Source organism: Balaenoptera borealis (assembly GCF_965194805.1).
Source record: "Balaenoptera borealis genome assembly, chromosome: 1".
Classification (NCBI taxonomy): domain Eukaryota; kingdom Metazoa; phylum Chordata; class Mammalia; order Artiodactyla; family Balaenopteridae; genus Balaenoptera; species Balaenoptera borealis.
In genome coordinates this window covers 62,271,222-62,297,329 of record NC_138860.1, presented here as the reverse complement: position 1 = coordinate 62,297,329, position 26,108 = coordinate 62,271,222, and the positions used below count along the sequence as shown (strand labels likewise).

Genomic DNA, 26,108 nt, shown 5'->3' with positions numbered 1-26,108 from the left:
AGTAGGTGTTCACCATGAATCACATTATTTGTACAGACCGTCTAGGCAAGCAGGTACATCAGGGTTCAGTGTCTCAGACAGGCAGAACAATGGAGGAAACATTACAAAGGTCAAGTTCTCTTTAGAGGTAGCAGCATCAGGCCTGCTATCCTTTATTTTTATTTACTAACACATTTTGAGGCAAAGAATACGATCTGCACCCCCACCACCACCCAGACACAAAAGGACTAGAAACAGCAAGATTCTGTAGCAACTCATCCACCTCTCTTATTTCAGAGACTTGTAAGAGGTATGTGTTGAAATGACTGAAATTCCAATCCAGAGACCTTGTTGGTGACAGTAGATGACTTAGTAACACTAACATGGCTTTTACTATAAACAAGTGCTTTAAAGAACTTAAAAGTTTTAGTTTTAGAAACACAAATGACATATCTTTTCTAAATTTCTATTCATAGATTCATTTGGCCAACAAACTTTTTTTTTATTGATAATTTAAAGGTAAATTTGAGCTTAACTCGGAATAATCACAAACTCTAAATTTGGAGACTCAAGTCAGTGAGGTTTTCTTTCTAAAAACCACTAAGTTAATATGAGAAAAATGTATGTATAGTATAAATTAAGAGAATTGAACTTCGTATACTGGTATCTAGAGTTAAAATGAGCATATTCAGTGAGGCATAAGTAAGTAGAATTTAACTTATTCTTTTGTTTTGATATCTTTTGCCTAGGGAATGTTTCTTTGACACATACCATAGCAACTTGGTTCTCGTCCCAAAGTCTTATAGCTGTTCTGAAAATAGAGAAATATTTATTACAGAAACTCTCCTGTTACAGGGGGCAGGGGAAGAGGTAGGGATTGGGAATAGCATCCGTATGCTTATAAAAACCTAATATTTTGATCTTTGACTGGAAAAAGTCAATCTCAAGTTTTGTAAATAAATGCAAACTCAACTTATTTTTTTTTATTTATTTATTTTTTTGCTGCGTTGGGTCTTCGTTGCTGCGCGTGGGCTTTTCTCTAGTTGCGGGGAGCGGGGGCCGCTCTTTGCGGTGTGCGGGCTTCTCGCTGCGGTGGCTTCTCTTTGTTGCGGAGCACGGACTCTAGGCATGTGGGCTTCAGTAGCTGTGGCACGCAGGCTCAGTAGTTGTGGCTCCTGGGCTCTAGAGCGCAGGCTCAGTCAGTAGCTGTGGTGCATGAGATTAGTTGCTCCACGACATGTGGGATCTTCCCGGACCAGGGCTTGAACCCGTGTCCATTGCAGTGGCAGGCAGATTCTTAACCACTGTGCCACCAGGGAAGTCTGCAAACTCAACTTACTTAAAGATGGAAGGATTTAATCTTTGATTAAGCCATCTTTTTCTACCCTAATATTTTGTTCTTTTACAAGCTATTTTAATAATATCAATAGTATTGATTAATTTTACCACTGTAGCTATATGTTTTGTTGTCGTTGTTTTTTGGCCACACCACCTGGCATGGGGGATCTTAGTTCCTTGACCAGGGACGGAACACATGCCCCCTGCACTGGAGGCACAGAGTCCTAAGCACTGGACTGCCAGGGAATTTCCAACTCTAGCTATATGTAAATATGTTTTATAAAAGGATTTTTTTACCGTGTTGAAAACAATAGGCAAAGTAATTCACTTTATATTTTTAGTGCTATTTAAGAATGTCTTTTTGTAGTTTGGCCTAGTTGTTTTTTTAACTACTAAATGTGCCAGTTTAATATCTTTTTTAAAAAATAAGGCTTATAGACTCTTTCTGATTGATGTAACTTTCTAATTTGAGCTTGGAGACATCTAAAGAAATTTTGCTGACCATTTTAGAAACAGAATTTTCTAGAATATGAAGTATTAAAAATAAAATATAAAGACTCAGGGAAGAGAAAAGGATCAAAATGTAAAGTCAGGAATCTAGGTTTTATTTTCTGAGGTCAAATGTACTTCCTTCAGATTCACTGTCTTTTTTTCCCATCTATTAAATGCTATTTTCAAAATAAAATAATAGCTAATACGTTGAGATGTTTTTACTTTGAAATTCCTGGATAATCAGTTTTGTATTGATTAGTTAATTCAATAAACTACTATATGAATCAGACACTGTGGTGGATGCTGGTGATATAAGGATAATGAAGACACATCCTCTCTGAGCTGTCGGTTCAGTGAGGTACACAGACACGCATAAATAATTACAGCACAGTAATTGCAGTGATAGAACCTTGCATAGTCAATGGGATTATTAAGGGCCTAATCTGAGGAAAGGGAGAATTGTATTTTTATAATTCTTGGTTTGTGACACACTGTCATTGTTGATTCATGGTTAGCTCATTTTCTTTATTATTTATTAATGTAATAAATACCCATGAACCCGCCACCCAACCCAAGAACTAGAAAACTGCTAGTACCTTAGATCTACCTATACTCCTCCCCATTCTGTCCCCCTGCCCACTATACCAGTGGTAATCATTCTCCTGAATGTTATGTGTATCGTGCCTTGCTTTAAAAAACAAAGAATTACCAGATAATTACCAGACATAAATGCCAAAACAATGTATTATTTAATTTATTTTACCCACTTCTGAACTTTATAAAAAAGGATATCTCACTATAAATGGGACTTGCTATCTTTTTTTCCAGTCAACAATATGTTACTAAGATTGATCCATACTGTTATGTACAGCTGTTGCTCAATCAGCTTTACTGCTGTATTGTAAGTTATTGTACGGCTATACCATAATTTATCCTTTTTCCTGTTAATAGGCATTTAGGTTGTTTCCAGTGTTGACCTGAAACAAATAGACTGCTAGATATTTCTCTAGCAAAGATGTGTTTATTTGGGATCAGTCAGAGAATTGCAGTTTGGAGTCTGCAACCATGATGAGCTACACACAGGTGTCTCCCCCTCCCCCACCCCACTCCCGCAAGGGAAGGATAATGCTTTCATAGAGAGGAAAAGGAAGGTGAGAGGGCTATGGTAAATAAAGAGTATGGCTTTTCATTGGCTGAGTCTTTTTCAGGAAAGAAGAGATGTCTTCCTTCTTCCTATTGGGCTCTGCTGTGGTCGCAGGACATGAGATCTGCCCCTTCCAAACTCCCAACTGTATTTAATTCAAATTTCTGTGTTTTAATTTTTAACATTTCCCCCTTTTGATCAAGACCTTTCTCTGAAAGCATTGCTGATCAAGAGTCAGGTTTTCTAGTTTTAGCTTTTTGTCCTTCAGTATCATGAAGGACTTTTGCTGGGTGTAGCGTCTCACATTGGAGGGAAAGTGCACAGATTAGAAACCTATTAAGGTCACATTTGAGTAACAAGGTAGGAGGGAAAACTCTAAGGTACTTTTTGTCTAAAGTCCATATGTTATCAAGATCATAGACATTGGAGATCACCTGAAGCATTATGTCATCATCAAAGGTTTAGCAACAAACTTCCAACAAGCCTGTTCTGGATATCTTGGGAAAACTTTCATCAGATGTCATCTGCTTCAGTTCCAGGAAATCTTTTCTTTCAGGTCACCAGATTATGTGCAGGTCCAGTCAGGGTTTGGTGCTTTCTTTAGGTGTCTCATGTGAATCTTAAGAGTCTATTCCTTGGGAGTTTGGCAGCACAGGGGTTGGTTAGCAGTACTCGATAGGGGCCTTTCCAGCAAGGTTGAAGAGAGTTCATCTGGAAGTGTCTTTTTTAAAGGACAACGTTTCCAGATTGCAAGGTGTGATGCTTCAAGTTTTCATCTCCCAAGGGCACACTGTGAAAAGATTGCTCTGTCAAAACTTTTTTTTTTTTTTTTTTTTTTGGCCGCACCGCACAGCTTGCAGGATCTTAGTTCCCTGACCAGGGATCAAACTTGGTCCTCCTCCAGTGGAAGCATGGAGTCCTAACCACTGGACCACCAGGGAATTCCCAAAACATTTTTTTTAATAGAAGCAATTAGGCTTTTGAAATATTAGAGTATCTCTCCTTTTATCAGTTTTATCAGGTCAAAAGAAGCAGAAGCCAAGTGCATTGGGCATCTTGTGACTGTCTCAAAGGCTAAGCATTTATGAGTTCCAAAAGGGGCGGACCTGAAATTTAGAAGGACCAGCCGTAATGCTTTTGGCCAAGGTATTTGGAGGGCCTTTACAAATTTTGCCAATTGAATCTTAATACCAGTAGTGCGTTCGACTAAACCAGAGGATTGAGGGTGGTAAGAACAGTAATAGTGTTGTAAAACTAGCCAAACAGCATAGACATTTTGAAGCACCTGGGCAATCACTGTGAAGTTAAGGAGGATTTCCCCAGGTAGGGATAATCTTTTCCAAAAGAAATTTATCCGCAGAAGAGGCAGTAGCCTGTCTGCAAGGGAAGGCTTTGGTCCAGTGTGAAAACATACAGACCATAACTAAAACATATTTATATCCATTAGATGGAGTAAATTGTGTGAAATCCATTTGCTGGATCTCTAATGGTCCATTAGGCGGTTTAAAATGTCTGGGAACAGTATGAACAGGCTTCCCTGGGTTGTACTTTGGAAAAGTAGGACAAGTGAGATAGGCACTTTTTGCAGCCTTATTAATGTTTCCCCATCAATACTGATTCATGAAGACTAACATTTTTTTAGTAGATTAATGGTTTAGTGCATGTACAGTGGTGAGAAGTGGGAATTTTAGACTCCAGGGTAAAACTGGGTTCTTACTTGGTCCAAACCAGAGCTTTCTCTTTTTTATCACACCAACAATTGTTGAATTTCCAATCTTGTTTTCCCTTTTCTGAGGCCAATTGTTGGGATTCTCTAGCCGGTTTTTCTAAATTATCATTTGGGGAAATATCCCTTTGGACTATGACAGTGGTTTGGCTACTGTTGGTTCCTTTAAGGGCAGCCTTCCTTTCAGAAGTATCGGCAAGGTGATTTCCCTTAGCTTCCAGAGAGTCAAGTTTAGAATGCCCCAGAATCTTAATAATAGCTGAAAGTGGGAGGTAAGAGTATTGCATTCATCATTTCTGAACATAGGGGCCATTTTAAAATTTTATGTCCACCGGAAGTAAGGAAGCCACATTGCTTCCATAACATTCCAAAATCATGAGCTACTCCAAAAGCATATCTACTAATTAGTATTGAGTTGGCTAAAAAGTTTCTTTCAGTTTTAAGTAAAAATAAAAGACATTTTTCATTTTCACCAAGAATTTTACTGAACAACGTATTCACTAACCGAATGAACTTTTTTGGCCAACCCAATATAATATTGGCAGTTTTATCCTTGGCTAAAGTACAAGCCTGTGTAAGGGTGTATAATTCAGCCTGTTGGGTCAAAGTAGCCGTAGAAAAAGATGCTGCCTCAACAGCACTAAAAGGAGTTGGAATAACATACCCAGCCCAGTATTCGCCATTGTCACCTTTTAAAGAACCATCAGTGAACCATGAGAAGTCGGCATTATTACCTGATGGAATTTCCTGTAGATCATCACGAGGAGTCAGGAGTTAGTTCATCAGCATTAAGCAGTCATGAGGGACTTCGAAAATGATGGAGGGGAGAAGAGTAGCCAGGATAAGGTATTACAACGTAGAAGAATGGTGTGAGGGGCAGCTAACAAAAGGATTTAACAGGAGGTGAGGTAGCTGGCAGAGAAATGTTGAGTGTGATGAGAATTCAGGAGAGCTTCTACTGCATGAGGTACAAAAATGGTTAAAGCGGATCCCATAATGATTTTCTCAGTGGCCTTAACCAAAAGGGCAGTGGCCTTAATAGCTCTAAGGCAAGGGGGGTACCCTTGTACCACAGGGTCCAGTTGCTGGCTGTAATACCCTATGGGGTGATGTTTTTGGGTCAGCACCCCAAGGGCATTCCCTTTCTTTTCATATACAAAAAGAAAAAGGGAGATGTGGTCATTGGGATGCCCAAAGACAGGTGGGTTCATCAAACTCCCCTTTAAGGCCTTTAAAGGCTATGTTGTCTCCTTCTTCCCGTAAAATTGGGCTGGGGTTGTTATTGTTAAGGAAAACATAGAAATTTGGCCATAAGAGAGAAATTTGGAATCCAGTTTCGTCAATAAGCAACCAAACCAGGAAAACCTCACAGTTGGCACTTAAGTTTTGAGTTTTGGGAAACTTAGGACATCATGAAGTCTGTCAAGATCTAGGTTTAGCCCTCGTTCTGATATCAGATGCCCTAAATATTGAATCTGGGTTTGGGCAAACGGCAATTTTTCTTTGGCAACTTTAAGCCTTTAAGGCTAAAAGCTTTAGCAAGTGAATACTGTCTTCCTTTGAGGAGGCTTGAGAAGGAGAGCAAAGAAGCAAATCATCCACATACTGCAAAGTAGAACCTCTAGGGAACTTTTCTGTTTTGTTTTGTTTTTTAAATTTTTATTGGAGTATAGTTGATTTACAATGTTGTGTTAGTTTCAGGTGTACAGTAGAGTGAATCAGTTATACATATATCTACTCTTTTTTTTTTTTAGATTCTTTTCCCAGATAGGCCATTCAGAGTACTGAGTAGAGTTCCCTGTACTATACAGCAGGTTCTTATTAGTTATCTATTTTATATATAGTAGTGTGTATATGTCAGTTGCAGTCTCCCAATTTATCCCTCCCCACCCTTGTCCTCTGTTAACCATAAGTTTGTTTTCTACATCCGTGACTCTACTTCTATTTTGTAAATAAGTTTCTAGGGAACTTTATATCATCCAGATCAGCCTTCAGAATCTGTGATAAATAAGAACTCTTAGTAAAACGCTGAGACATTACTGTCCAGGTGAAAATTTTTTGTTCCTAAGTGAAGGCAAAAAGGTATTAGCTAGCTTCATCACCTGGAATACTAAAGAATGCACTGCATAAATCAATTACAATAAAAAAAGAAAAATTGCTTCCGGCAGGAATGGCTGTTAGTAAACTATGAGTGTTAGGAACAACAGTGTCAAGGGGTGACAGTGTTATTTACTGCTCAGAGGTCCCGGACAAACCTTCACCCTCGGCCCTTACATTTTCTCACCAGAAAAATGGGAGAGCTATAGGGGCTAGTATAAAGGATAATGAGACCTTGAGCCTTGTAATCTTCTATTATGGGTTTTATGCCTTGAAGGGCTTCTGTACTCATAGGATATTGATTAATTCTGGGAAGAGTTTTGAGGGGCTTATTTGAATTTTGATGGGAGGTACACTGTGAATTTTGCCAACATCAGTTTGCCCATCAGGAAGGTGGTAGTTGATTCAATAGGGACAAATGGTCAGTGTTTCCAAGAATCTGCTCTAGTTCTATTAGAAACTAAACAAATAAAAGATGTCGAAGGATCATTTAATTCACCTGGTGGGTTACTTTGATGACTACTATCAATTTCTAGAATTATTTCTCCCTTTTGGGAGAAATAAATTCCAGCATGATACTTCTCTAAGAAGTCTTAGTTTAATAAATGGGTAGGGGTAGAGGGATAGAGGAACTAAGGAGAATAGGGTATGTATCTCTCAAACACCTAAACAAGTAGGAATAGATTCAGAGACAGGAACCCCCTTGAGGTTCATTAGAGATCCCCACTATTTGAATTGTTTATTACTCCAAGGCAGGGGCTGTTTTATAGTAGTGGGTTGAGCACTGAGTGTGGCTTTGGTGTCAGGCCTGGAAGAGATTCCCCAATCTGGAGAAATGTTTATCCAAGCCAATTAAGAGGGAGGATTGGGAAAAGCCAATATTCCTCGGAGCTCCCATCTTCGAGAATTGGGAGGACATTGGAAAGGCTGATTAGAGGGCTGAAGGTGCTTAAAGCACTTAGTTTGTAACAATCTCTTTTCCAGTGTCAGGATGCAACATTAGAAACGCAAGGTAGAATGGTAGTTGCCAGAGGTTGGGATAAGGGAGAATAGGAGAATTGTTGAATGGACACAGAGATCCAGTTTTGAACAAAAAATTACATTCCAATCACAGTGTATACGTATTCAGCAAAAAAACATCTTTGGCAAAAGGTTATACACTGTTAAAATGTCCTTATATAAGCTGCCTCTTTTGTTTGTATGCTGTTTGGGATTCTAATTTAATTTTCTAAGAAATAAATTAACAGCATATCTGTTTTCATTAAACAGTAAATATTTGTTGAATGAGTGAGTAAATCAATTCTTTAAGCAGTGGGATGCTATAGAAATTATTCCACCTTGGGAGAAACATGACCAGACTTATGTCTTAGATCATTTTGGCAGCTTCATAGATGGCTGATTGGAAGGGAGTAAAGTTGAAAACAGCAAGACGACGTAAGAGGCTATTGCAATAGGCCCGGTGAGAGATGATGAGGGGTCCAATCTAAGGTGATAGCAGTGGGAAATGAGAAGAGTGGACAGATGGATGTATGTATGTAATCATACATTTATTTAAGGGATGGTTTGTTTAATGCCTGTCTTTCTCCGTATTCTCTAAATGTTTTCATTCACTATAATATATTCAATGCCTGATTGTCTCCAATTATAATAGTGAATTCATCTATTTCTCCTTACAGTTCTACCAGTTTTTGTCTCACGTATTTTGACCCTCTGTAGTTAGACATGCACATTAAGGATTGTTATGTCTTCATGAAGAGTTGATTCCTTTATCATTATGTAATGCTCTTTTTTACCCCTGATAATTTTGCTTACTTTGAGGTCTACTCCCTCTGAAAAAATTATAGTTAACCCCTTCTTTGTTTTGATTAATGTTAGAATGGTATATATATTTTTTTATTCATTTACTTTTACTCTATGGGAGTCTATATTTAAAGTGAGTTTTTTTGTAGACAGCAGATAGTTGGGTTGTATTTTTTGATCCACTCTGACAATCTCTGTCTTTTGATTAGTATATTTAGAACATTGACATTCAGAGTGATTATTGATATAATTGGATTAATGTCTACCATATTCATTGGTGTTTTCTATCTTGCCCTTGTTCTTTGTTCCTGTTTTGGTCTTCCACTCTTTTTTTGCCTTTTGTGTTTTTTTTTTTTTTTCAACATCTTTATTGGAGTATAATTGCTTTACAGTGGTGTGTTACTTTCTGCTTTATAACAAAGTGAATCAGCTATACATATGTCCCCATATCTCCTCCCTCTTGTGTCTCCCTCCCACCCTCCCTATCCCACCCCTCTAGGTGGTCACAAAGCACCGAGCTGATACCCCTGTGCTATGCGGCTGCTTCCCACTAGCTGTCTATTTTACATTTTGTAGTGTATATGTGACAATACCACTCTCTCATTTCGTCCCAGCTTACCCTTCCCCCTCCCCGTGTCCTCACGTCCATTCTCTACGTCTGTGTCTTTATTCCTGTCCTGCGCCTAGGTTCTTCATAACGATTTTTTTTTTTTTTTTTTTTTAGCTACCATATATATGTGTTAGCATACGGTATTTGTTTTTCTCTTTCTGACTTACTTCACTCTGTGTGACAGACTCTAGGTCCACCCACCACACTACAAATAACTCAATTTCGTTTCTTTTTATGGCTGAGTAATATTCCATTGTATATATGTGCCACACCTTACTTATCCATTCATCTGTCAATGGGCACTTAGGTTGCTTCCATGTCCTGGCTATTGTAAATAGAGCTGCAATGAACACTGTGGTACATGAGTCTTTTTGAATAAGGCAAAAGGTTATACACTGTTAACCTTGGTTTTCTCATGGTATATGCCAAGTAGTGGGATTGCTGGGTCGTATGGTAGTTCTATTTTTAGTTTTTTAAGGAACCTCCATACTGTTCTCCATAGTGACTGTATCGATTTACATTCCCACCAACAGTGCAAGAGGGTTCCCTTTTCTCCACACCCTCTCCAGCATTTATTGTTTCTAGATTTTTTGAATGACGGCCATTCTGACTGGTGTGAGGTAATACCTCAATGTAGTTTTGATTTGCATTTCTCTAATGATTAGTGACGTTGAGCATCCTTTCATGTGTTTGTTGACAATCTGTATATCTTCTTTGGAGAAATGTCTGTTTAGGTCTTCTGCCCATTTTTGGATTGGGTTGTTTGTTTTTTTGATATTGAGCTGCATGAGCTGTTTATAAATTTTGGAGATTAATCCTTTGTCAGTTGCTTCCTTTGCAAATATTTTCTCCCATTCTGAGGGTTGTCTTTTCATCTTGTTTATGGTTTCCTTTGCTGTGCAAAAGCTTTGATGTTTCATTAGGTCCCATTTGTTTATTTTTGTTTTTATTTCCATTTCTCTAGGAGGTGGGTCAAAAGGGATCTTGCTGTGATTTATGTCATAGAGTGTTCTGCCTATGTTTTCCTCTAAGAGTTTGATAGTGTCTGCCCTTACATTTAGGTCTTTAATCCATTTTGAGTTTATTTTTGTGTATGGTGTTAGGGAGTGTTCTAATTTCATTCTTTTACATGTAGCTGTCCAGTTTTCGCAGCACCACTTATTGAAGAGGCTGTCTTTTCTCCACTGTATAGTCTTAACTCCTTTATCAAACATAAGGTGACCATATGTGTGTGGGTTTATCGCTGGGCTTTCTATCCTGTTCCATTGATCTATATTTCTGATCTATATTTCTGTGCCAGTACCATACTGTCTTTGATTACTGTAGCTTTGTAGTATAGTCTGAAGTCAGGAAGCCTGATTGCTCCAGCTCCATTTTTCTTTCTCAAGATTGCTTTGGCTATTTGGGGTCTTTTGTGTTTCCATACAAATTGTGAAATTTTTTGTTCTAGTTCTGTGAAAAATGCCACTGGTAGTTTGATAGGGATTGTATTGAGTCTGTAGATTGCTTTGGGTAGTAGAGTCATTTTCACAATGTTGATTCTTCCAGTCCAAGAACATGGTATATCTCTCCATCTCGTTGTATCATCTTTAATTTCTTTCATCAGTGTCTTATAGTTTTCTGCATACACGTCTTTTGTCTCTTTAGGTAGGTTTACTCCAAGGTAGTTTATTCTTTTTGTTGCAGTAGTAAATGGGAATGTTTCCTTAATTTCTCTTTCAGATTTTTCATCACTAGTGTCTAGGAATGCAAGAGATTTCTGTGCATTAATTTTGTATCCTGCTACTTTACCAAATTCATTGATTAGCTCTAGTAGTTTTCTGGTAGCATCTTTAGGATTCTCTATGTATAATATCATGTCGTCTGCAAACAGTGACAGCTTAACTTCTTTTCTGATTTGGATTCCTTTTATTTCTTTTTCTTCTCTGATTGCTGTGGCTAAAACTTCCAAAACTATCTTGAATAATAGTGGTGAGAGTGGGCAACCTTGTCTTGTTCCTGATCTTAGTGGAAATGGTTTCAGTTTTTCACCATTGAGAACAATGTTGGCTGTGGGTTTGTCATATATGGCCTTTATTATGTTGAGATAAGTTCCCTCTATGCCTACTTTCTGGAGGGTTTTTATCATAAATGCGTGTTGAATTTTGTCGAAAGCTTTGTCTGCATCGATTGAGATGATCATATGGATTTTCTCCTTCAATTTGTTAATATGGTGTATCACATTGATTGATTTGCATATATTGAAGAATCCTTGCATTCCTGGGATAAACCCCCCTTGATTATGGTGTATGATCCTTTTAATGTGCTGCTGGATTCTGTTTGCTAGTATTTTGTTGACGATTTTTGCATCTATGTTCATCAGTGATATTGGCCTGTAGTTTTCTTTCTTTGTGACATCATTGTCTTGTTTTGGTATCAGGGTGATGGTGGCCTTGTAGAATTGAGTTTGGGAATGTTCCTCCCTCTGCTATATTTTGGAAGAGTTTGAGAAGGATAGGTGTTAGCTCTTCTCTAAATGTTTGATAGAATTTGCCTGTGAAGCCATCTGGTCCTGGGCTTTTGTTTGTTGGAAGATTTTTAATCACAGTCTCAATTTCAGTGCTTGTGATTGGTCTGTTTATATTTTCTATTTCTTCCTGGTTCAGTCTCGGAAGGTTGTGCTTTTCTAAGAATTTGTCCATTTCTTCCAGGTTGTCCATTTATTGGCACATAGTTGCTTGTAGTAGGCTCTCGTGATCCTTTGTATTTCTGCAGTGTCAGTTGTTACTTCTCCTTTTTCATTTCTAATTCTATTGATTTGAGTCTTCTCCCTTTTTTTCTTGATGAGTCTGGCTAATGGTTTATCAATTTCGTTTATCTTCTTAAAGAACCAGCTTTTAGTTTTATTGATCTTTGCTGTTGTTTCCTTCATTTCTTTTTCATTTATTTCTGATCTGATCTTAATGATTTCTTTCCTTCTGCTGACTTTGGGGTTTTTTTGTTCTTCTTTCTCTAATTGCTTTAGGTGTAAGGTTAGGTTGTTTATTTGAGATGTTTCTTGTTTCTTAAAGTAAGATTATATTGCTATAAACTTCCCTCTTAGAACTGCTTTTGCTGCATCCCATAGGTTTTGGGTCATCGTGTTTTCATTGTCATCTGTTTCTAGGTATTTTTTGGTTTCCTCTTTGATTTCTTCAGTGATCTGTTGGTTATTAAGTAGTGTATTGTTTAGCCTCCATCTGTTTGTATTTTTTACAGATTTTTTCCTGTAATTGATATCTAGTCTCATAGCATTGTGGTCGGAAAAGATACTTCATACGATTGCGGTTTTCTTAAATTTATCAAGACTTGATTTGTGACCCAAGATATGATCTATCCTGAAGAATGTTCCATGGCTATCTGAGAATAAAGTTTATTCTGTTGTTTTTGGATGGAATGTCCTATAAGTATCAATTAAGTCCATCTTGTTTAATGTATCATTTAAAGCTTGTGTTTCCTTGTTTATTTTCATTTCGGATGATCTGTCCATTGGTGCAAGTGGGGTGTTAAAGTCCCCTACTATCATTTTGTTACTTTCGATTTCCCCTTTTATGGCTGTTAGCATTTGCCTTATATACTGAGGTGCTCCTATGTTGGGTGCATAAATATTTACAATTGTTATATCTTCTTCTTGGATCGATCCCTTGATCATTATGTAGTGTCCTTCTTTGTCTCTTGTACTAGTCTTCATTTTAAAGTCTATTTTGTCTGACATGAGAATTGCTACTCCAGCTTTCTTTTGATTTCCATTTGCGTGGAATATCTTTTTCCATCCCCTTACTTTCAGTCTGTATGTATCCCTAGGTCTGAGGTCTCTTGTAGACAACATATATAATGGGTCTTGATTTTGTATTCATTCAGCCAGTTTGTGTCTTTTGGTTGGAGCATTTAGTCCATTTATATTTAAGGTAATTATCGATATGTATGTTCCTATTACCATTTTCTTAATTGTTTTGGGTTTGTTATTGTAGGTCTTTTCCTTCTCTTGTGTTTCCTGCCTAGAGGAGTTCCTTCAGCATTTGTTGTAAAGCTGGTTTGGTGGTGCTGAATTTTCTTAGCTTTTGCTTGTCTGTAAAGGTTTTAATTCCTCTATCGAATCTGAATGAGATCCTTGCTGGGTAGAGTAATCTTGGTTGTAGGTTTTTCCCTTTCATCACTTTAAATATGTCCTGCCACTCCCTTCTGGCTTGCAGAGTTTCTGCTGAAAGATCAGCTGTTAACCTTATGGGGATTCCCTTATATGTTATTTGTTGTTTTTCCCTTGCTGCTTTTAATATTTTTTCTTTGTATTTAATTTTTGATAGTTTGATTAATATGTGTGTTGTCATGTCTCTCCTTGGATTTATCCTGTATGGGACTCTGTGCACTTCCTGGACTTGATTAACTATTTCCTTTCCCATGTTAGGGAAGTTTTCAACTATAACCTCTTCACGTATTTTCTCAGTCCCTTTCTTTTTCTCTTCTTCTTCTGGGACCCCTGTAATTCGAATGTTGGTGCATTTAATGTTGTTCCATAGGTCTCTGAGACTGTCCTCAATTCTTTTCATTCTTTTTTCTTTATTCTGCTCTGCAGTAGTTATTTCCACTATTTTAGCTTCCAGGTCACTTATCCGTTCTTCTGCCTCAGTTATTCTCTTATTGATTCCTTCTAGAGAATTTTTAATTTCATTTATTGTGTTGTTCATCATTGTTTGTTTGCCCTTTAGTTCATCTAGGTCCTTGTTAAACGTTTCTTTTATTTTCTCCATTCTGTTTCCAAGATTTTGGATCATCTTTACTGTCATTACTCTGAATTCTTTTTTAGATAGACTGCCTATTTCCTCTTCATTTGTTTGGTCTGGTGGGTTTTTACCTTGCTCCTTCATCTGCTGTGTGTTTCTCTGTCTTCTCATTTTGCTTAACTTACTGTGTTTGGTGTCTCCTTTTCGCAGGCTACAGGTTCGTTGTTCCTGTTGTTTTTGGTGTCTGCCTCCAGTGGCTAAGGTTGCTTCAGTGAGTTGTGTAGGCTTCCTGGTGGAGGGGACTATTGCCTGTGTTCTGGTGGATGAGGCTGGATCTTGTCTTTCTGGTGGGCAGGTCTGCGTCCAGTGGTGTGTTTTGTGGTGTCTGTGACCTTATGATTTTAGGCAGCCTCTCTGCTAATGTGTGGGTTTGTCTTCCTGTCTTGCTAGTTGTTTGGCATGGGGTGTCCAGCACTGTAGATTGCTGGTCGTTGAGTGGAACTGGGTCTTAGCATTGAGATGGGGATCTCTGGGAGAGCTTTCACCGTTTGATATTACATGGAGCTGGGAGGCCTCAGGTGGACCAATGTCCTGAACTCAGTTCTCCCACCTCAGAGGCACAGGCCTGACACCCGGCCGGAGCAGCAAGACCCTGTCAGCCACATGGCTCAGAAGAAAAGGGAGAAAAAAAGAAAGAAATAAAGAAAAATAAAATAAAATAAAGTTATTAAAATAAAATATAATTATTAAAAATAAAAACACTAAAAAGTAATAAAAAAAGAAAAAAAAGAAAGAAGAGAGCAACCAAACCAAAAAACAAATCCACCAATGATAAGAAGCTCTAAAAACTATGCTAAAAAAAAAACCCAAAACGGACAGACCCCCCTGTCCCAGGACAAATGGTAAAAGCAAAGCTACGCAGACAAAATCACACACAGAAGCATATACATACACACTCACAAAAAGAGACAAAGGAAAAAAATATATTTATCGTTGCTCCCAAAACCCACCGCTTCAATTTTGGGATGATTCGTTGCCTATTCAGGTATTCCAGAGATGCAGGGTACTTCAAGTTGATGGTGGAGATTTAATCCGCTGCTCCTGAGGCTGCTGGGAGCGGTTTCCCTTTCTCTTCTTTGTTTGCACAGCTCCTGGAGTTCAGCTTTGGATTGGCCCCGCCTCTGTTTATAGGTTGCCTGAGGTTGTCTGTTCTTCCGCTCAGACAGGACAGAGTTAAAGTAGCAGCTGATTAGGGGGCTCGGGCTCACTCAGGCCGGGGTGAGGGAGGGGTATGGAATGCAGGGTGAGCCCAGGGCTGCAGAGGGTGGTGTGACGTCGCAACAGCCTGAGGTGTGCCGTGTGTTTTCCTGGGGAAGAAGTTGGCCCTGGATCACGGGACCGTGGCACTGGGGGGCTGCACAGGCTCCCGGGAGTGGAGGTGTGGATAGTGACCTGTGCTTGCACACAGGCTTTAGCGTCTCATGCCCATCTCTAGTGTCCGCGCTGATAGCTGCGGCTCATGCCCGTCTCTGGAGCTCGTTTAGGCGGTGCTCTGAATCCCCTCTCCTCACACATCCCGAAACAATGGTCTCTTGCCTCTGAGGCAGTTCCAGACTTTTTCCCGGACTTCCTCCCAGCTAGCTGTGGCTCACTAGCCCCCTTCAGGCTGTGTTCACGCAGCCAACCCCAGTCCTCTCCCTGGGGTCTGACCTCCGAAGCCGGAGCCTCAGCTCCCAGCCCCCGCCCGCCCTGGTGGGTGAGCAGACAAGCCTCTCAGGCTGGTGAGTGCTGGTTGGCACCAATCCTCTGTGCGGGAATCTCTCCACTTTGTCCTCTGCACCCCTGTTGCTGCGCTCGCCTCCATGGCTCCAAAGCTTCCCCCCGCCACCCCCAGTCTCCAGCAGTGAAGGGGCTTCCTAGTGTGTGGAAACTTTTCCTCCTTCACAGCTCCCTCCTACTGGTGCAGGTCCCGTCCCTATTCTTTTGTCTCTTTTTTCTTTTTTCTTTTGCCCTACCCAGGTATGTGGGGAGTTTCTTGCCTTTTGGGAGGTCTGAGGTCTTCTGCCAGCATTCAGTGGGTGTTCTGTAGGGGTTGTTCCACATGTAGATGTATTTCTGATGTATTTGTGGGGAGGAAGGTGATCTCCATGTCTTAATCTTCCGCCATCTTGAAGGTCACCTTTTGTGGTTTTAATTCAGCATTTTATATGATTCCATTTTCTCTCCTTTCTTAGCATAGCATTTTTACTTCTTTTTTTACTTCTTTTAGCGGTTGCCCTAGAGTTTGCAATATAAATTTACAGCTAATTCAAATAACACTATACTGCTTCATAGGTAGTGTGAGTACCTTATAATAACAAAATCCTAATTTCTTCTTTCTGTGCCTTGTATCATTGCTGTAATTCATTTCACTTTAATGTAAGCATACATAAGCATATATATATATGTGTGTGTGTGTGTGTGTGTGCATAGATAATGGAATGCTTGTTGCTATTATTTTGAACAAAGTGTTATTTGTTAGAATAAGAAAAGTAAAAGTTTGTATTTTACCTTCACTCATTCCTTCTTTGATGCCCTTCTGTTGTTAATGTCAGTTCATGTTTCTGACCTTTATTATTTTATTATTTTCCTTCTCTCTAAAGAACTTCTCTTGCAAGGCAAGTCTACTGGCAAAAAATTTCTTCAGTTTTTGTTTGAGAAAGACTTTATTCTCATTCACTTTAGAAGGATAATTTTGCAGTGTACAGAATTCTAGGTTGGTGGTTTTGTTTTGTTTTTTTCTCTCAACGCTTTAATTATTTCACTCTATTCTCTTTTTGTTTCATGGTTTCTGAGGAGAAGTTGGATGTGATTCTTATCTTTATTCCTTTATAGGTATGATTCTTTTTTTCCTCAGACTTCTTTTAGGATTTTTTTCTTTGACTTTCATATTTTGAAAGTGATATGCCAAAGTATAGTTCTTTTTTGGCATTTATCCTGCAAGGTGTTCTCTGAGCTTCCTGGATCTGTGGTTCGGTGTCTCACATTAATTTGGGGAAATTCTCAGTCATTATTGTTTCAAATATTTCTTCTGTTCCTTTCTTCTCACTCTGATATTCCCATTATGCCTATGTTACACTTTTTGTATTGATAGTTATCCTACAGTCCTTGGATATTCTGTTTGTTTTTTTCAATCTTTGCTCTCTTTGCTTTTTGGTTTTAAAGGATTCTGTTGATATAGCCTTTAGCTCAAAGATTCTTTTCTCAGCCATGTCCAGTCTACTAATAAGCCCGTCAAAGGTAGTCTTTGTTTCTGTTCCAGTGTTTTTGATCTCTTGCATTTCTTTTTGTTTCTTTCTTAGGGTTTTCATCTCTCTGCTTATTGCCCATCTATTCTTGCATGCTGTCTACTTTATCAGTTAGAGAGCCTTTAGCGTATTAATCATAGTTGTTTTATATATTTTTTAATTCTTTTAAAGGGGAATGAGAGCCCTGAAGACAAATTCCCCAGGTGCTGGGGGAGGAGGCTTTATAGGTTGGCTGGTGTTGGGAGAGGTCAGGAAGCTTTCAGAGCTGTTGCAGTAGTCTGGGGGACAGGGGAGGTCTGAGGATGCTGATGGCAGGAAGGATCTTTTTTTTTTTTTTTTTTTGGCCATGTGGTGCAGCATGTGGGATCTCAGTTCCCTGACCAGGGATCAAACCTGTGCCCCCTGAATGGGAAGTGCAGAGTCTTAACCACTGGACCGCCAGGGAAGTCCGAATCATAGTTGTTTTAAATTCCTGGTCTGTCGCAAGAGGGAGGAAATACGGGGATATATGTATATGTATAGCTGATTCACTTTGTTATAAAGCAGAAACTAACACACCATTGTAAAGCAATTATACTCCAATAAAGATGTTAAAAAAAAATAAAAATAAAAAAAATAAATTCCTGGTCTGAGAATTCCAACATCCCTGCCATCTCTGGTTCTCATGCTGTCTCTTCAGATTGTGTTTTTTGCCTTTTGGTGTGCCTTGTAATTTTTTTTTCATAGCTGTATATGATGTACTAGGTAATAGGAACTGCGGTAAATAGGCCTTTAGTAATGTGATGTGTGGGGGGAGGGGACACATTCTAGAGTTCTGTGATGCCTGGTGTCCTCCCCTCTCTTAGGATCCAAGAAGAGTTGATTTTTCAGTCCATCCAGCTTTTACTTATTAGCTGCGAAGTGAGAACCTTCAAGCTCCTTGCATGTGGAAGCAGGTTAAACAATCTTTATACTCCTGAGATAAATCTAACTTGGTCATGATAGATTATCTTTTGGACATGTTGTTGGATTTGGTTTGCTAATATTTTGTGAGGACTTTTGCATCTATATTCTGACTGAATTTCCTTTCTTATAGTCTCATGACCCTTTTTTTGGTAAAAAGTTACATTAGCCTCAGAGAATGAGTAGAAGAATATTTCCTCTTTTTCTTTTCTCTGGCAGAGTTTGTATAAGATTGGAATGATCTTTTATTTGAATATTTAGTAGACCCTACTTATAAAACCATCTGGAACTGGTATTTTCTTTGGGGTATGGTTTCTAAGTATTATTTCGATTCTTTAATAATTACGGGACTATTTCAACTCTCTCTTCTTTAGTCAGTTTTAGGTAATATTTTTCAATTTGTCGATTCATCTAACTTTTCAAATTTATTATAGTATTTTTATTGTCTTTTTAAATTCCTGCTGTGTCTTTAGTTATAGCCACCTTTTTATTCATAACATTATTTCTTTGAACCCCCTTAATTTTTTCTCCATTATCCTGGTCAGGGAACTAAGATCCGGCAAGCCGTGTGACACAACCAAAAAAAAAAAAAAAAAAGAAAGAAAGAGAAACAACTTTTGGCTTCGTTGATTTCTCTCATATTTGTTAACCCCTTTGTTTTATATTTCTACTTTTTTTTCTCTCTTTATTATTTCCTTCTTTGTATATTATTTGAGATTCCTTTGTGGTTCTTTTTCTAACTTCTTTAGTTGTATACATTCAGCTTTTTTTCATTAATATCTAATTTGTGGTCAGAGAACATGATTGGTTTAGGCCCATACTTTGAAATTTGTAGAAAGTGGCTTTGTGGCCTTGTACATGACAAATTTGTAAATGTTCCATGTGTGCTTGAAAAGCATATGACTTTAATTTTTAATGTAGAATTTTATATGTGACCATTCGATTAAGACTGTTAATTGTGCTGTTCATATTATCTATATTTTTTGCTAGCTTGACTTATAGTGAGATGTATTGAAATCATTAAAATGTTGTATGTATCTAATTCTCCTTGTAGTTCTGTCATTTCCTTTTTTAATGCAGTTTGAGGCTTTTTATTGTGTGCATATATGTTAAATTGTTATATCTTCCTGGTAAACTGAACTTATTATATATGTAGTAATCCTCTCTACCTTTAATGCTACTTTTTATCTTAGTCTGTTTTGTCTGATATTACTGTAGCTATACCACCTTTCATTTGATTAGTATTTGCACAATATCCTTTTCCCTGAAATCTTTCCTTGTCCTAATACTTGAGGTGTGTCTGAGACAATCTCATTTTTCTCCATTGGTGAATTTAGTCTCTTTATTATTATCATGGCTACTTTTGGACTTGTTTCCAACTTTTTACTTCTAATTATCCTGTTTTACCTAATTTTTTTTAACTTTCTTGTCTTTTTTAGGATTAAGATTTTTATCTTTTTGCTGTTGTTGTTTTGCTTTTTTCATTTTTTTTCCTCCATTGGGTTGGAATGTATACTCTTTATTTATTGTTTACTTTTGAGATTTTCCATGCTTACTGAACTTTATAATGTCTTTTATGAATTTTAAATTGCGTGCCAAGTTAACATAAGCTATCATATGTATATAAAAGAATTAATAACTAATATTCTCAAAAACAACTTTGCAAATAGTAGGCTTTTAATAAATATTTGTTTGCTGATTGGTGTTCTTCATATGTATTTATCATTTTAATTTTAATTTGATTAAATTTGCAAAGTAATAAATTACAAATTTATTATTTTCAACATCTTATATTCTTTTGGTGTTTCTTATGAAATATCCTCTAGGAAAGTGGTTTCAGTGTGTTAATTTTTTTTTTTTTTTTTTTTTTTGGCCACACAGCCAGAGGGATATTAGTTCCCCGACCAGGGATTGAACCCAGGCCCTCGGCAGTGAAAGTGCGGAGTCCTAACCAGTGGACTGCCAGGGAATTCCCCTCAATGTATTCATTCTAAGTTTATTCATTTCTTTTAGAACTGTTTGCTGTGTTGGACATTACCTGACTATATATACAAGTATAGCATCTACTGTCACTTTTTATCATCTAATTTGAAATTTGTGTACTTGAAGTTTTTTTTCTGTTTTAGATCATTTTCCTACAGCAAGATAGTGGTAGGTGCCCTAATCTTTTATCTAAACTGTACAATACAAACTGCATAGCTTGAGATCTATTTTTCACAATTATTCTTTATCAGGATTGTTAAGCCAAACAAACATTGAGCAGTAAATTAGACCATATTCTAGAGCAAACTTTTAAGTGAAATGAACACTTATGATTTGGTACCATCCTCACTAATTCTTAATTACTATCATCTCATTACTCATTCAACTTTAATTTTGCCCACACACCTTGTTTTAAATGATTTGAGCTTTTGTCTAATTCTTAATTTGTCATATAGTTTCTTTTTCCATTTATAGCTCCCAAGGCCTTCAGTTTATCAGCAGGATTATTTCTATTTCCTCTACTACCTGATACTCTATTTTTTTTTTTTAACTTATTTTATAGAGGTATAGTTGATTTACAATGTTATGTTAGTTTTTAGATACTCTTTCTTAGCATGAGTTTTTTCTTTATTGGTTTCTTGTTAATCACATATTTTTAACTGATTGAGTGTCCTTTTCTCTTCCACTTTAGAAAAAAGAGAGTTTCAATCATATTAATTATGTTTCTTTTAAGAACATTTGAACTCTCAGCCCTTCCCATTTATCACTTCCCAATCAGAAAAGAGATAATCAGAGTAAACTAAACATGTCAGCTTTCTGTGTGGTAGTTTCTAATGATATCTAACTTAAAATTTTAGACCCTTTTTTTTTTAACATATATATAGCATAGGATAAAGTTTTTTAAACACTTTTTAAATAAGCCTATAGAATTTATACCATTTTATGAAAAAGAAAATACCTTTTTATTATAAGACTACATAATTGTTATGTAATTGTTTTAGAAAGTGTTGTTAACAATTTAGTGTCTGGTTTTCTAGACTCTTTCTATGTATATATATATATATATAAATTTTTCCCCTATGAATTATTTTTTAACCTATGTTGTAGATTCAGTAGGATAATGCTGACATTTTTCTTGTTCTTGTTTATGGATCTTATTGTTTTTAATGGTGGCATAAGTATTCCAATGTATGGATGTACCATAATTTATTTAACCTATCCTTTCTATGTATAAGACATTTAGATTATTTCCAGTGTTTCTCAAAGTACTGCAGTGAATATATGTGTGTGTGTGTGTGTCTGTATATATTGCGTGTATATATATATTTGCATATTCGTTTTTCTACAGCATACATTTTTAAAAGATGAAATTGCTACATCAAAGCAAATACATGTTTTAAATTTTAATGGATATTATATAATTTCTCCTCAAAAATATGTTGTACTGGAACACTAATATATTGCCAGTGGAATTATAAATTGCTGTAACCACTTTGGAAAATTGTTTGGGAGTATCTGTTAAAACTGACCATATGCACATACTGTGGTCCAGCAATTCCACTCCTGGATATATGCTCAACAGAAATATGGACATATGTTCGCCAAAGCACTATTTCAGTAATCAAAACCTGTAAACAACCCAATGTTCACCAACAGTTGAATGGAAAAAGTAAATTATAATGTATTTATACAAAGTAGTACTCTACAGCAAAGAGGATGAATGAACTATAGCTAACTTCAACAACATGGATGAATCTTACAAATGTAATATTGAGGTAAAGAAGCTAGACACAAAATATATTTCGTATGATTCCATTTAGTTAATGTTCACAAAAAGGCAAAATTAATCCATCATGTTAGAAGTCAGAATAGTGGTTTCCTATAAGGGGAGTGTAGTAATGGGAATGGAGCATAGAGAGACTTCTGGAATTCTGTTTATTTTCTATCTCTCATACTGGTGCTGGTTACATGAGGCTATTTTGCAAAAATGCATTGAGCTACACATTTATGATTTTATACCTTCCTGAATATGTGTTCTACTTCAGTCAAAAGTTTACAACAAAAGAGTGCACTTTTTTATACATAAAACTTTCAAACTCCTACCAGTAGTGCCTATTTTCCTGTATTCTTGCCACTCTGATAGATGTAAAAATTTTTTTAATCTGATAGACATACAAAAAGATCAATTTGTTTTTATTTTTATCTTAATATTAGTGAGGCTGGGCATCCTTTTGTATATTTATTAAGTTTCTTCTATAATTTCCCTATTCATGTTCTTTACTTTTTTTCTATTACAGTGTTCATTTTTCATACTGATTTGTAGATACTTTATATATTTTGGATTTTTGGTCTGTTATATGGCAAAATATAATGTTTTAAATAAGAAGTTCAAACTAACAAAAGTTATTCAGTAACATGTGTTAGGAAAAGTTTCTTCTAATAATTAAATCAGTCTTAAAAAGAGTCCATTGTTCTTTATTCTCTAGTTTTGTGACCAACTCAGTTCTTAGGAGAGTAAAATCAGCCTCATTAGCTCCAAATCTGTACTCTAATATGGAGTTCATATAGAATAGATTCTATTTGAAGATCCTTGTTTTATTCATGTATATTAATATTGTTTTTCTTGACTAGTCTGTTCTTTGCTAAGAACAAACATCTTTAAACAAAATCTCAAAACATAAGTTTATCCACTGAAATTATATGTTAACCTTAGTTTCTTCTTTTGGTTTCTCTTTATGCCTTTACATTTCCTAATATGGAGAGGACAAATAATATTGAATAGGTTTTGTTTTATTTGTAGTAAATTGCATATTAATTTTGTCTGTATTATGTTTTTATAAAACAGCCCTTTAAAAAGTGTGCTGCATGCTATTTCCTTTACTCTCTCAACCAGTACCAAATTTCTAAGTGATCTCTTAACTAAAACATTTTGTTTTAGTAACTCAACTAGTCTGATGTAGTCTCACTGTTGTGTCTGCCTCTTTATGCTTTTGGTTGGGGATGCCTTATTGACATAATGTTTAGTTTAAATGTTTTCTAGACTTTACCGTATTTTAATGTTGCTCATTTTCATTCTGTAGCGGCCTGTGAATGTTTTTTACTTATTTCTGTTTTTTCTTATAATATGTAATTCATAGACGCTCTGCTGTTGCCCGAATTCAGGAGTTCTTCAGGCGGAGAAAAGAAAGAAAAGAAATGGAGGAATTGGATACCTTGAACATTAGAAGGCCACTAGTAAAGATGGTTTATAAGGGCCATCGCAACTCCAGGACAATGGTACCATATACTCATGACATTCTTTGGAAGAACTGCAATTTCATAATATGAATTTTTTTCCATAATGATTATTTTCATATATGCCAGTGTGATTCTAATATATTATTGCACCTTCACAGTTATCTCTTTACCCAAACATAGTTCTTTTCGTCCTATAATATATTGTGAAAGACCATCATTTTTTATAGGAAAACTCTACCCTACTGAGGAACTATCGTAGAATTTAAAAAATTCTAGCTTGTACAAGTAACCATTGCTTCTTTTTTGCTCTCTCACACTTGTTGTCTACTTTCCTAGTAGATTTTTTTAGTTCATATTAGTGCCCTTTGTCGGTTTTGGAGAGAAAGATTTGGATACATGAAATCCAGGTTCATTGCAAAATATAGTCAGATTAATGATAACTCTTTTAAAGATTGACAAGTAAAGATTTGTTTTAGTCACCTTGTCTTTCTAGACTTTAATTTCCTCATCTATGAAATAAGAATAGACCAGATGATCTCTAAGATCTTTTCAAGTTTTTATAACCCAGAAGTCTATATACCCAATGCAATATTAACTGTTTACTAAGAGAATCTTCAGATGATTAACATAACTGTTACTCCGAACCATTCATATCTAGAAAGTGTTCTCATATATTCATTGAGTTATCAAAAAGTATCTACAGAATCGGTTTTAATCTGCTTTCTTTAGAGTCAAGGCAAAAAGTAACTTTGGGATGGGGAAATAATTAGCTGTCTCTATAGATATCATTGGTAGTAATAACTTAATCGTTCTGGAAAGAATACTCTTTATTAATGGAAGTAACCAATTTATATTTCTTGCATTTTGCTGGTTAAAATTTTGGATGAAAATAATTAGGGATAGGAATGGAAAAAAAAAAAGAAGACAAGTAAATATAAAAGTGTTGTAGTTCCAAGTAACAAAATTGGCTCCCCTCCTTTGCTTTGCCAAAAATAGCAAAGTAGCAGCTGCACATAAAATGATTTCAAAAATTCTGATATGAAGTACAAAGATTTTTGATGGTTCATTCATGTGCATCTGCTGAAAAATTCCATCATAACCATTCTAACATACCCTTTGTCTCATTGCTTCATAAAAGTAAATATGTGTTTATATCTTTCCTTCTTGATTGTGAGAGCTTCTAATAGCTAATAAAAAGATTGGTACTTTTTGTTCTTTTGGCATAAAGCAAGATACAGGAGGGAGCAATTCATTTTTTTCTATGAATTGTTTTTATTATCTTGTAAAAGCTAAAATGGAACCGTTTTTGGAAAGTTCAGTAACGTATATATATGTTTCCATGATACTGTTCAAAATGCAGAAATCCCATTCATTCATTTAGCAGTTATTATCTCAGCACCTACTGTGTGCCAAGTACTGTTTCAGGCACTATAAATATAGCATTGAACAAAGCAAATCCCTATCTTCATGGGGGACTTTTCATTACTTACTGCCACTTTATCCCTGCTGAAAAATCTCTATCATGATTCCAATATACTAGAAGACAAAGGCTCTCTTCAATTTTTTATTTTTTAAGCCAATTAATTGTTGTAACTTGAGAATAGAATAAATCTTTTTTAATAACTTTGATTTGAATTCTCTTATCATTTCCTTTTTTTTAACCCTTAGATAAAAGAAGCCAATTTCTGGGGTGCTAACTTTGTAATGAGTGGTTCTGACTGTGGCCATATCTTCATCTGGGATCGTCACACTGCCGAGCATTTAATGCTTCTGGAAGCTGATAATCACGTGGTAAACTGCCTGCAGCCACACCCGTTTGACCCAAGTAAGATGACCTTTTATAAGGCAAGGGCTAGAAATCGTTAGTATGATTAATCAGCTTCAACTCTTTTCTAGTTGTTAATATAAAAATAATCCAAATTATCCTAGTAGGCAGCCACTAGGGTCAAGTATTGCTATTTGGGGTTTAAAACAAAAAACACTTATAACCTGCTTTTGGCAGAAAATATGGGGAAAAAGGTTAAAGAGTTTCTACTCCTAAGAGTGCTTCTAAGTTTTATCAGCTGTAAGAGGTTTGGCTGATTGAACTTTTCACTACTTAACCAAATTGAACCTCCAAGCCTTTTAGTCTTCACATGTCTGAATTAATTTACCAGAACAAAGGAGCATTGGCTTGTTCTTGCCTTCCATTTGAAATTGCCCGTGTTTCTCATAAAAGAGCAGTAAATAAGAAAAAAATTTGAGTGATTTCAAGATGGTCTTAAAATTGTGTTCTAGAGTAACTTTTAGGAAATCTTCAAAATAATATTCTCAGTTAACAATTAAATGTATCAGTACAATTTCCATTCTAACTCAATTTTGCTGAACATACACATACATGCATATATACATTATAAATTTACATGAATGGCATATTTCTAAGCTTTATATTAATGTGAACATTTTATTTCTAGTTCTAGCCTCGTCTGGCATAGATTATGACATAAAGATCTGGTCACCACTAGAAGAGTCAAGGATTTTTAACCGAAAACTTGCTGATGAAGTAAGATTTTTATTATACTTATTATAGAACATATTTCACTTTGTTCCTGAACTGCTGTTTTAAGAAGAATCAAAGCAGCTCATTTTTTTATTAGTTGGTAACATAAAACAAGTTAATTCATTTAATGAGGTCAAATTTTAAGAAAAAGAAAAGTGAAAAATAAAACATGCCCACAATACTAGAGAGGTAAAA

At 36.3% G+C, this 26,108-nt stretch overlaps 1 protein-coding gene across 10 annotated transcripts in view; it reads left to right on the top strand.

Annotated features, from left to right (window-relative positions):
* DCAF6 (DDB1 and CUL4 associated factor 6) overlaps window positions 1-26,108 on the top strand; it is a 166,180-nt gene that overhangs the window by 130,993 nt on the left and 9,079 nt on the right. For all 10 annotated transcript variants that reach the window (XM_082360638.1, XM_082360633.1, XM_082360632.1 and 7 more), the window contains 3 exons: window positions 23,275-23,413; window positions 25,043-25,199; window positions 25,828-25,916. In XM_082360638.1, the coding sequence (XP_082216764.1) occupies window positions 23,275-23,413; window positions 25,043-25,199; window positions 25,828-25,916 (385 nt within the window). The remainder of the gene's footprint in view (window positions 1-23,274; window positions 23,414-25,042; window positions 25,200-25,827; window positions 25,917-26,108) is intronic.